At 44.2% G+C, this 11882-nt stretch overlaps 2 protein-coding genes across 2 annotated transcripts; one reads left to right on the top strand and one right to left on the bottom strand.

Annotated features, from left to right (window-relative positions):
* The first annotated feature begins 2360 nt into the window (after positions 1 to 2360).
* Positions 2361 to 4821, top strand: LOC108142241 (gamma-tubulin complex component 2 homolog). Its single transcript, XM_017265959.2, has one exon. It carries the CDS (start codon positions 2436 to 2438, stop codon positions 4569 to 4571), a length of 2136 nt encoding a protein of 711 aa, XP_017121448.1. The 5' UTR covers positions 2361 to 2435; the 3' UTR covers positions 4572 to 4821.
* Positions 4822 to 6795: 1974 nt separating this feature from the next.
* On the bottom strand, positions 6796 to 11316 carry LOC108142864 (dynein intermediate chain 3, axonemal). Its single transcript, XM_017266937.2, has 6 exons — positions 10980 to 11316; positions 10258 to 10922; positions 10037 to 10199; positions 8628 to 9913; positions 7871 to 8267; positions 6796 to 7519 (listed from the first exon to the last, which is right to left on the bottom strand). The coding sequence occupies exons 1-6, from the start codon at positions 11234 to 11236 to the stop codon at positions 6880 to 6882; spliced, it is 3408 nt and encodes a 1135-aa protein (XP_017122426.1). The 5' UTR covers positions 11237 to 11316; the 3' UTR covers positions 6796 to 6879.
* Positions 11317 to 11882: the final 566 nt, after the last annotated feature.

Here is an 11882-nt window from a genome sequence, read left to right as displayed (position 1 = left end):
ACTGAGAATGCCGCCGAGTTCGCTTCTCCGCCTGGGCAAACTTTGGGTGAGTGTGAGCAGGAGAGCGAGATACCCGTCAGAGACTTGAGACATGAGACAGAGAGAGCCCTGCACTTGCGATTGTCACCGGTGATACTCACACTTTTTCTTCTGGCTTTTCGCGTTTTGTTTATACATTTTTTTCTGGTTCGGCCCGCGTGCGTGTGGCTTACTGTGGAACCCAGAAAAACCTACTGCTCGCACATAAATAATGCAATAAGTTGGGCGCTCCAGCCAAACAAAACAAAAACAGAAAACGGAAAAAATTTAAAAAAAAATCGAAACCGTTTTTGCATTCGCAGCACATCACACACACACATCACACCTCTCTTACTGCCCAAACACTTTGCTTTTGAACCGAGCTTTGCACTCAATTTGATTGCCGGCAGAAGCGACTCCAAAAGCAACAGTCGAGCACGCAGGGAAGCCCATTTTACGGTAAATGCGAAGGTGGGGCTGTTGTAATGCCTGGCCTAGGCACAGTGGGTGCGATCGGGTGGAAAAGTGGAAAAAACTCGATGCTAACGGGCAGTCAACTAGCAACTTAAATCAATACTCAGTATCAGAGATCAAATACTCTTAGGTTGTCCAAGTTCAAATCCACTTGTAAAAACAATTAAGCCTTACATATTTTTTATTTTTTAAATGTCGTATTTTTGTTTATTTCCATCAAATCAATGCTGTCGACAACGACCTTCTCAGTAAAACAATCAATATATAATTTGGTTACATGTTTGTTTATATTTACAATAGTTAAATATTAATAATAATAAAATGTTAATGGCGTGTTGTAAACTTTCTATTTCGTTGGTAAGTACACATAACTTTTCAGGGTGTCACTACTATTGATGCCCATTTCCTCAGATTCTGTTACCACTGTACTTGGCTTGTTCATGTGTGGGCGTTTCTAGGCAATTCCCTTGCACCGAACCTCGCCGAAGTGCAAGTGCGACTAGGCGACGAAGGCGAACAAGTGTTTTGGGTGTCTGCTATAAAATGCGGGGAAGACAAAAGCCCATGGAATCGGCCATCGGAAAGCTTTTGGACCGCAGATTAATGCTGCCGCTCGTGTTGTTATTTTGTTATTTTGTTAGTTTCCTTACCCGCTCGTTGCTAGTACGGTTATTTATTTATTTATGCTAATGTCGCCGTCGACGGCGACGTCGCTGAAGGCAGAGGCGCTGACGCTGCATTTGCATTGTTTAGAATGAGAACAACGAGAAAACTAACCCAGCAACAAAAAGGGGGCAAAGACAACAGCTACTGCAACAACAACGACAGCAATGGCAGCAACAACAGTAGCAACAAAAACACCACAAGTGGCACTCACGCGACAAAAGCCCATACATAAAGTGTTCTCATGGTTATCTCGTTGCCCATACGATATTTACGAGTATCTTGAGTGCAGAGGAAAATAAGACTTGTATCGATGTAATATTAAATATTTACTTTTTTATATCACATTATGGTTGTTCGGTTGAAATCATATGACACATTAGGAACAATCTGCAATATCTAGTTGTTAAGATAATTACATAATTTCGGCTTTCCCAGATCACCAGCTGAGTTAGGAAAACTCTTTATTTAAATGGTCCCCTATATGATGCTTTGATCACATTTTTTCTTGACAATGAATAAAATAAAGTTTGACACATACCAAATTTTTCTCAGTATTTTTAAATTTTTGATTCGGGCACACAGAAAGTTCGAAGTTCCCATCGCAGAGAAATTGATGGAAAATTCTCAGCACGTTCATCAGTTGATTCTCCTTTTCTCTTTAATGGACAGCTGAACTTAACTTGAAGTCTTTAAAGCTCAATCTTAAAATGCACCTGAGGCTCGAAGCTCCGCCGGCAGCAGAATCGCAGATGTCGCCACTGGGTACAATGGGCAATGGGTACTTAAATCCCAGAACCAGACGATTGAGCCAAATGAATTTTGATGCTCACTCAGCGATTTAGTATCGGCGAACAAAACTGCCTGGCACGACTGACTGATATTGAAGCCAGCAGGAATTTGTTTAATAGTTATAGAACATTTTCTTAGGCAACTTATGCTTATTTCTTTTGCCACCATGTCAGCAATTAATGTCTGTAACATAAGCCTTGTGATTTGTGTTATCATGCTAATATTTCTATTATATTTCTATTTTATTCGATGTATTTTTGTACAATTGTAATGGGTATAAATTGAAAATAAATATATGTATATACATTTTTTTTTAACTATAAAAGTTACATTAAAATTTTATATGAAAGAGTCTAGTTGGCTTTAAAAAAGATCTCATCATTTTGTGAATTTGACATTCAGTTGACATTCATTGTTGTTTCCAATACTAAAATAGTTTCAAGCTTCCAGCTCCGTTCTTTATATATTTTTCCTATTCTCACATCGCGATGGATCCTTCCAAGGTGAACAATGAAATAGCAGAGAAGGTGCGGTTCCATCTGAGCAAGGATGAACTGGAACGCCAGATGCGGAACATCCATGAGCAGGGTAGCTCATTGGATGGCAGGAACCGTGCCTCTGGAAGTGGAATCAGTGGTGGCTCGAATTCGTTGAACGGCTTGCCACGGCCGGAATCATGGACCTTCGAGAGCGTGGGCGGATACTATCTGCCCAATGAGGATGTGGCCAAGATGTCGCTGCCACGTCAGGAGCAACTGCTGATGAGGGAACTGATCTACGCCTTTTCCGGGGTACCCTCCTCGCATATCAAGCCCGATATCCAGGTGGATAGGATTGCCGAGATGAGTGCAGTGGATGTAGCCAAGGTTCGCTTCCGCTTGGATGATGTCTTCAATGGGGCTTTGAGGGCCTTGGCCAATGACATGCTGCCTTTGATTGGCTACTACATAAGTCTACAGAGTTTTATAGAAGAGACCAATATGACGCCAAAATGTGGCAGAACCCGACTGGCCTTGGCCACCGCTTTTGGTGACCAAATGCAGGAGTACTATGACTTGCAGTCCAAGTTGGAGACGGATCTGCAGGAAAAGAGGTTGAATCTCAAGGATCTGGTGCGACAGGTGCGTCCTTGGCTGTCTACTTTAAAGGTTTTCTCCTGCATGGCCTGCACTTCGCGGAGAAAGCTAACAGGCGCCCAGTTACTCACCTTGTTGGAACAGTTTTCCCGGGAGCAAAAGGCCAATGAACCGGATCTCAAGGAAAGGGTATTCAAAATTCTGGCTTCTGTGACGCGCGTTTATATGAAGATTGTCCAGTTGTGGACGCAAAAAGGTGTCCTTTACGACACTCAGCATGAATTCTTCGTGGAGGACACGGAGCGTCCGAATGCCATGAGCAGCACTTTATTGGCGCCGGAGAAATGCTGCCACGCCTACTGGGCGCAGCGGTACCGCCTTCATCCCGATCGATTGCCCGTTTTTTTGCTTCCCCAGGCTAAGGAGGTGTTTCATGCCGGAAAGTACCTGAATATACTGCGACAGTGCAATGTCACCATGAAGTTGCTGCAGCAGCCACTGAGCTACACGCCTGGTGAAACAGGACATGTGGACATCATTAAGAGCAGCTATGAGCTGCCAGCGGGAAAACTACTGGAGATATTGGTGAAGAAACACAATCTGCCCCAGCACATTCGCAATTTGAGATCCATTTTCCTGCTGCAGCAGGAGGGATTCGCGGAGACACTGCTGGACAAATGCCAGGAGCAGCTGAAGTGCAACGTTGATAGGCTGATCCCCGAAAATCTTCAAACCCTTTTACTGGAGACTCTGCAGCAATCCAATGATTCCTTAAAGGACATGCTGCGCTGTCAGCTCAAGGATTGCGATGTGGCCACTCAATTGGAAAAAAGAAATATTGAAAAAAATGAGGGGGATAAGGAGACCTCCAGTGAGGAGGATTCACCAGAAACGCTGAACCTATGTGGATACGAATCTTTGGCCCTTCGGTACGAGGCCAAGTGGCCACTGAGCTTTGTCCTCTACCCGGAGCTTCTTGAGCAGCTACAGATCCTGCAACGTGTCCTGCTCTTCCTGCACTATGTCAAACGCCATCTGACCGTCCTTTGGCAAACTCCCTCCGAAGGCACTGGTCTCAAACTAACCCATCGGTCTAAGGATCTTCGCCAGCGAATGCTAATGAGTATGCTGAACATGGAACACCACATCACCTTGGACATCGCAGAGCCGCGATGGCAATCTTTGATTTCATCGGTGGACAAGGCCACTAGTATCGATGAGGTGTTGAATAAGTTAGAGATCTCTGTGGATGAATCTCTGCGCCTGGGGCTACTCTCCTCTGCCAGCACTTTTGTGAGAGCTCTTTTTACCCTGGGCCAAGTGTGCCTCAACTTTTGCGGATTCGTGGAATCCCCGCCCGGGGGCAGATCATCCCAGGAATTCGAACAGGGTATCAGCGAGTACGAAATCGAGTTCGACAGTTTTATGGGTAGCATCCTGGAGTTGGTAGAGGAGTTGGCCAAATCGAATAGTTCTGACGAGCGGGAATCTTGCAAACAGTTGCTCCAACGCCTCCAGGAGTTCTGCAAAGCCCCCAAAGTGGAATAAGACGAGGTTGTTTCAAATGATTTCTCACACATATTTTATCAGTATGTCAAAAGCGAGTCCAGCGATCAAGCAGCTTTGCCAAATCAGCCGTCCCCCCAAATCTAAATGGCCAGCCAAGTACATAACAACAACCCATTAAATATTAAGCGCTGTGTTTGCACTACACGTTTGTGTACTTAAAAGATGTACTTAAAAAATTGTTTAATTCAGCTGTGAATATTAATGGAAATATATTCATATATATTCCATATCTGAGTTTATTTACTGTTCGTTGTTTTTATATATTTATATATATAATATATTTACATACATTCATTTATAATATTTTGAAATTTACTTGCATATTTATGTGCAATAAAAAGCTAATTAAATAAATTAATAATTAGTTTGTAAATTATGAGATACATTCCTTAGATTGTTATTGAATTTTATTGTATTAGTAAAATTAAAATAAATAAAATAAACGTAACAGAACATACAGCATTGAAAAGTAGGTCAAAGAATAAGAAAATATTTATTTTCACCTGAAAAATCTAATTTTAAATATAAAATAAACGTTTTAAATCCTTTAAGGATCTTGTCAACTAGTCCGACAAGTGTAAGTTTAGCATACGAGAATGACACCTGTAGCGGACCTCCACTCTTAATCTATTGTTTTCGTATGCACAATGGGCGTGAACAATGTGTGCGTTTAATTTTTGGTCGACGAGCATTATGCCGAGTCACGGTGGCTAGTGCAACGAAAGCGGCGATTTGCATAAGATCGTAAATTATTTTAAATGGCGGTAAACAGATTGTAATGCAGTCTCACCGGGATAGCCCGATTCGATGGACGGACGGGCCAAAGCCCGCTGCCAATTTGAATTCAAAGGCCAATTGTTATGTAAATGCACTTGCCACAGTTGCAGACGCAGACGCACGCAAGCGTACGAAATTTGTATTAATAAATAAATGGCAACCTCTCGAGAGCGGCTGTCCAGAAATCACTTAATACTTATCGCTTAAAGGACAACAGGTGGTCGACGTCCACGACGACGACGACGACGAAGATGACGCAACAAAATCCAACTCCAACATGGGCTCCAACTGCCCAGAGCGGGCCAATAATAATGCACTCGAAATTATGGTAAAGTTCAGATGCATTGCTTCCGAAATGTATATCATTATCTGCTTGCGAAAATGATGGACTGCCGTTGTCGGCTTGCATTTGCGTTTACCTGGGATAACTTGGAGTACTTGGAGTGGAGTGACCAGCCGTGGGAATTCCCCCATTTCGGCTTGGAGATCACGGGCCTTCCACCATTACGATGATGGGGGCAAGTTCATTAAACCCAGGGCACGCCTCTCGTCCGCGGGATGACTTCATTTGTGTGCGCCTAGAAATGTCATAAACTTGAACCCGCCAGCTGGCCGACGAGCGGAAGCGGGGCTTCAAGGTTCAATGGGCCTCTAATTGAGAGCCGAATTTTATTTGGCAAACGGCCAGAGGCAGTCAACCGTTTAGCATAGTGGGTGGGTCGCTTTAAACGGCCAATAGTGTAGTAAAAATAGAGAGAAAACGCCATCTAAACTACGCCTTATCAAATAAAAAAAACATTAAAATGAAACAAATTAAACTCATAAATACCATTATATCTTTTTATGCACTATTATAGTTTTTATTGAGATTTTACTTTCTCTCTGCCTTAAAAAAGTCTTTTTACATTTCGATTTCTTATCAAAGTTTTTATCAGATTTATGTTCAAAAGGTGCCAGGAACTGTCTGATTTATTGATTTTACATCCATCAAAGCTGCCATTTGAGCTGTTTGAAAATTATAACTGGTTTCAAATGTTATTAAATCATGCGTTAAATCAGAATGTGTAAAGAGACCCTCAGCCCCTTTTTTTAAGATAGATAATAAATATATTCATTATAATTGATAATTTTAAAATTAATCAATAAATGTTAAACGTAAGAGATCAAGAATATGATGATTGAAATCAACTTAGGTTGAGAAAAAAACTATAAAACCGTAAAAATTTTTAAAGATCGACATAATCCAAATACTTTTTATTTGTAAACGTAAATGATTTATTCATTAGATTTAACTTTAAAGATAATATAGGTAGCAAAAATAGTTTAATAATAATTTATCCAATAAGTATCCCCCTATTTAAATTTACAAACCTATCTTAGTTTGGTGCTAATTGAATAAATAATAACTATAGCTTAAGTTTAATGGTTACATTTTAAAATCAAAGAATTTGTTATTGCATAAATATTTAATTTGCTGACATTTACCAACTGTAAGGTGGAATCAAAACGATTAGTCCTCGAACTCCTCTATTATCGGGTCCCCAGTAATATCGCTTCCCGACAAGAAGATAGGAGCCGTGAAGTTGGCTTGACTGGACTCTTCCGCCTGAGAGCTGCCGCCGCACTCATAGCTGAACTGGCACTCGCCCAGCTCCCCCAGCCGTACCCTCTCCTGGTACCACAGCAGTCGATCCGTGTTGCCGCCCAGGGACTGGTCCAACAACTGGCGCCTATGACGACCCCGCTCCAGAAACTCAATGTAGTCGATGGTCTTGAACTCGTTGAACATGCCCAGGATCTCGAAGGAGTCCTTGCACACCTGCTCGTAGGTGTCGGCATTCTCCACCTCGCGTTTCACCCGTTCCTGGATCATCTCGCTGCGCTGCAAGTCGGCGACCTCTGCCGGCAGGATTCGCGCCCGGATGGCGGCGATATCGTTCTCCACTCTGGCCAGGACATCCGAATGGGACTTCTTCTTGGCCGCCTCGTAGGCAAGCTGCTCCTTCTCCAATGCCGTCTCCCTGGCCAACTTCTCGGGATCCATTTGCTTGCGCGACATCAGTATGGTCATCATTCGGTTCAGATTCAGCTCGTCCCACTTCACGGCCATTTTTTCATTATAGTTGAGACCGCCATAAGGCTTCTTGCTTCTGGAAAGTCAAATAAGTTAATGAATAATAAGTTTGAGTTAAAACAATATAACTATTTCAATAACGGTTTCCGTTTTGGTAAAAATGTTTTACTTCGGTTGCGGTTAGTAATGTTTGAAATAAAACATTATAGATATATATAATTTTTGTTTCTAACATTATAACATTATATTAATGCCACAATTTATTTATTACAAGTAGAATGTGAGAAGTTAGTAGAAGCTTCTGTTTTATTTACTTGTACATATTGAGTACGCTTAGAAACTTCATATAACCACATTTATTATTATTTACCTACCGACACTTTGTCGAACGTGTTAGTTAGGGATTTGTTTGCTTTTTTTTACCCACCTGTGCTCCTCTCCTTCTCCTCCCTCCTCGGTGGCCTTTTGACCCTTCTTTCTAGTGGCCAGATGCTCCTCTTTCTCAAGTTTTTCCATTTCCTTTCGTGTCTCCGCCTCTGCCTCCCGCTTCGCCTCGATGATGTCCTTGTTGAGCTCGTAGTACTTTTGCTCCCACGCCTGGATGCCCACCTTGCGGCGCTCCTCCTTCAGGACGTAGTTCATCAGCTGCTGCAGTTCGTTGGGCAGCGGCACATCGAACGTGTGCGGCAACTTCACCATACGGATGCTACTATTATAGTCTCCAATTCCCAGGATTTTGTAGGGCAGCGAAGGACGGTGCTCCGTGATTCCAGTTATAACACCGCCACCAAGTATCTCGGTTAGGCAGGCATCGTCATCTCGAGCTGTTTGGAAACGGAATTAAAACATTACATTATTCATTAGTATGGTGCCCTAAAAATAGCGATCTTATTTGTAGATTTCAGCTGAATTTTTAATGTAATATTCTCCAATTCTTAAGAAATTGCGTCCCATCTAGAATTATTTATTGGCTATTGTTAGTTATTTTTGTGTGCTAAAAGTATAATGTACATTGAATGAAAACATTAGGAAAATGTTTCTATAGAAAATGTTAAGTCCCAGTGAACTTTTTTAGCAAATGCATTATTTTTGGAAATTTATCACACGAGAGCAGTGTATTACCCATAGATAATATCTTCAATTAAATTGTTTTCTTTTCGTTACTAACTACTTGTCAAACTTACCCAATATATCCCATGCCTCGAGGATCCCATCCATCCTGGTTAGATAGAGAACAGCCGGGCGTGTTTCGCTCCAGGCGACGGCGGTGAGGTCGCAGGCTCTCTGGCGCCAAAAGATGGGCGAGTAGGGGTAGTCCTCCTTCCAAATGGCCAGGATAGTGCGTCCGATGGAGGCGAACAGCTGCGGGTAGAAGGGGTTCTTCTTCATCATCACCACGGGTCCGTCGTGGACCCTGGCAAATGGAATGGAAGTGTTGATCGTCTCCGTGGCCTGCCCCTCCGTGTAGGTGCCCTGCCAGTCAATCCGATTGACGTGGCCGTAGAAGGTGGAGATTATCATGCTCTGGCGCACCGTCGAGGGGTCCTTGGCTATAATCTTGATGGGGTAATTGGAGGGATTGGCGTGTATCAGCCTGGCCACTGGCGTCAGACACGAGAAACAGGAGGTGTCCGCAATGATGCCCGTCAGGGGTTCCGGGAAGTAAATATTGTAGGTGGGCTTGATGGCCAGCGACTTGTACGCAGACTCGCTCTGGGTCAGTTCCTTGGGTAGCATGCGGTTGCGCATCTTTTCCTTGCCACCCTTCGCCCCCTTCCCGTCCAAATCCCAGAAGCTGATGGTGCCGTCGAAGGCGCAGGTCACAAAGAACTTGTGGTGGTTGCGATTGTCAGTGTCGTTGTACACCTTGCCGAATTGACTCAGGTAGATCGAGCGACCCAGCCAGTAGAAGGCTGTAATGGCACCCTTCGGTGAGCAGTCCAACATCGAAATGGTGGCCGGCATGACGACGTTGTCTTCTATGTCAATGGTCCAGTTCAGGAACTCGCCAATCATCACCCGGTACTTGGCCTGGGCAGCCGTTAAGTACTCCTCCTCGTCCAGCTTCTCGCAGCGACCCTGCAGGTCCCACACCACCACCTGACCATTTTTGCAGCCGCCCAGCAGGACGTCCCCATTGAAGGGGCAGAAGGTCAGTGCGGTGGTTTCGATCGGTGCCTCGAACTCCAGCTTGTAGTTCAAGTTATCCGAGAAACTCCACAGCAGCACGGGATTGGGCTCCAGAACCGCTCGTTGCACATAATCCACCCGAACGCTGGCCTCCTTCACTGTGGCTGGAGTACTGAACGCATAGGACACTGCAAACAGGCCGGACAACTTCGGATACCAGTCGTAGCCAGCCACAAATCGCTTGTTGCTCTTCGAGATGTTCGCAAAGCAGAGGAACTCCTGGAGGTACGGATTGGTGTACTGCACCACTTGTCGAGTGGATATCAAAGAGTAGTCGTCGCTGAGGTACAAACAAGGAGAGTTGTAAGTCAAATCTATACTTTGTTATTTGTTTTTCTTAAGAACCTATACAAATTATCCCTAGATTGTTATACTAATAGGTAAGAATAAAGTCGAAACCCACCGATAACTGTCGATCTGATTGAAATCCAGAGTATTAAGCAGCATTTCGATTTGCTTGGACATCTCGGGCGGTGGCTTAACCGGCTCCACATAAGTTCCTGGCTTGGCTTGGGCCTTTCTCTTCTCCTCCTCCTCGTCCACTTCGGATTCGTCCAGCTCGAGATCTGTAAGTGAGTTTCAAAATACAAAGGTCTTAAAATCAGAAGCCCCAACAGAACCCACCTTCATCATCGATCTCGTAGAGATACTGCGACCAAGCATTCGAAGGAAAAGTGGGGTTGGTTTGCTGCTCCCGATCGATCTTGGGAGGAGCTGACTGGACAGCAACCGTGACCCGCTTCTTGGTCACATTGTCCCACTTGATGTTCTCGTTGGGCAGGAGCTCGATCACGCCATCCCTGACATCGCGGGTCATCCGGTAGTCGAAGACTATGTGCCGCGGCACCTGGATCGGATAGACACTCTGGATCTCGACGTCGATGGGCTCGTCCTTGAAGTGCTCCACCAGGATGGTCATCTCGTCGTCGGTGCCATGACTCACCCATCGACGCGGTTTCTTGCGTAGGCGCCGTTGCATCCGCCATCGCTCAAAGTGCTCCATGTTCTGGATGATGCCCATGGCCATTTTGGACTCCTTAATGCTCGAGTAGAAGATGAAGGGGTCGCCCTCGGGCGGATCATCGTCCTGCTCGGTCAGTATGGGACAGAAGCCCATGAGAACATAGTGATCCGGATTGAAGTGCTTGAACTTCTTCATCAGCTCGGCCGAATTCTCCAGTTCGTCGAAGAGCACGTCTCGCAGGTCCTTGAACTGCACCTGCTTCCAGGGGAACTCCTGCGTCACATTGATGCCCACCTGGATCTTCAGGATCTTCTGAGCCTTCTCCCTGGTTGAAAAGGAGCTCTAGGGCTAAAAATTAGTTTAATTAAGTTTCTAAACTTACGAAACCATGACCTTCTGGCAACTGGTCAGCGACATCAGCGTGCGCCAGGACTCCTGGACATTAAAAAGGCCTCGAGGATCGCCGACTTCCTCATCGGAATCCGGCTCCTTGAACTTCTTGAAGTATGGCTTATGGCGCTTTGACGATAGCGGTCCTGCGGCCAATGCATCCGACGCTTCCTGCTCCCCAGGCTGAGCAGTGTCGGTGTCCACATCCAAGTCCAGCTTCCCCGGGATCTCCATCTCCGCGTTCGACATGGTCAGCACCTCTTTCCAAAAAGGTTTTCTTTGGTGCTTCTTTCAAAAAAAGTTGTTTGTTTATTTGTTTTTTCTCTACTGACAATTGAGAAACACAACCTCTGTCATGGCAATCCGGGAGCATGCGCAGGATTTGATTGCCAGCCTAGACCACTGAAATGTCTTAGTTTGATAATAACAGAAGAAACTGAAATGCATTTGTAAGTATTTAGCTTGTATTAAAAACAATGAAATTCTATAGCTATTTATACTCTAAAAATGCTTCATTTTGGTGTAAAACTTGTTCAATAAACCTTATTTGTTTGTTTCCTTAAGCTTGTTGTTTTGCCAACCCAATGACCAAACTATTTAGATTTTAGAATAACTTTTTAAAATATTTTTTACAGATTTAAAAAAGGCCTGAAAAAAGATTAAATCATTTTTCCTTGCCTTATTTTCCAGTGCAAAGTTAAGGCCTGAATGAAGTTTCTCTGGCCCTGCCATCTGAAAACTCCATCGCACGTGAACGCACATAAACAGAATTAAGTTGAAACATTTTCACTCATTTACATGGACGATTCGCGACGGCATGGCAATTTTTCCTCAACGATTTTTGAGTGGGTGATTGCCTCGTTGTCGCTGTCGTTTCGCCTTCGTTGCCGTTGTT

Source organism: Drosophila elegans, unplaced genomic scaffold, assembly GCF_018152505.1.
Source record: "Drosophila elegans isolate 14027-0461.03 unplaced genomic scaffold, ASM1815250v1 contig_208, whole genome shotgun sequence".
Classification (NCBI taxonomy): domain Eukaryota; kingdom Metazoa; phylum Arthropoda; class Insecta; order Diptera; family Drosophilidae; genus Drosophila; species Drosophila elegans.
The sequence above is the reverse complement of the archived record's forward strand: the minus strand, read 5'-3'. Positions and strand labels throughout refer to the sequence as shown.

Coding starts and splice junctions, on each gene's coding strand:
- LOC108142241 (XM_017265959.2), top strand. CDS start 2,436: ATGGATCCTTCCAAGGTGAACAATGAAATAGCAGAGAAGGTGCGGTTC.
- LOC108142864 (XM_017266937.2), bottom strand. CDS start 11,236: ATGTCGAACGCGGAGATGGAGATCCCGGGGAAGCTGGACTTGGATGTG. Junction 10,923..10,979: donor TGCCAGAAGGTCATGGTTTC/GTAAGTTTAGAA, acceptor CTTTTCAACCAG/GGAGAAGGCTCAGAAGATCC. Junction 8,268..8,627: donor CGAGGCATGGGATATATTGG/GTAAGTTTGACA, acceptor GTTTCCAAACAG/CTCGAGATGACGATGCCTGC.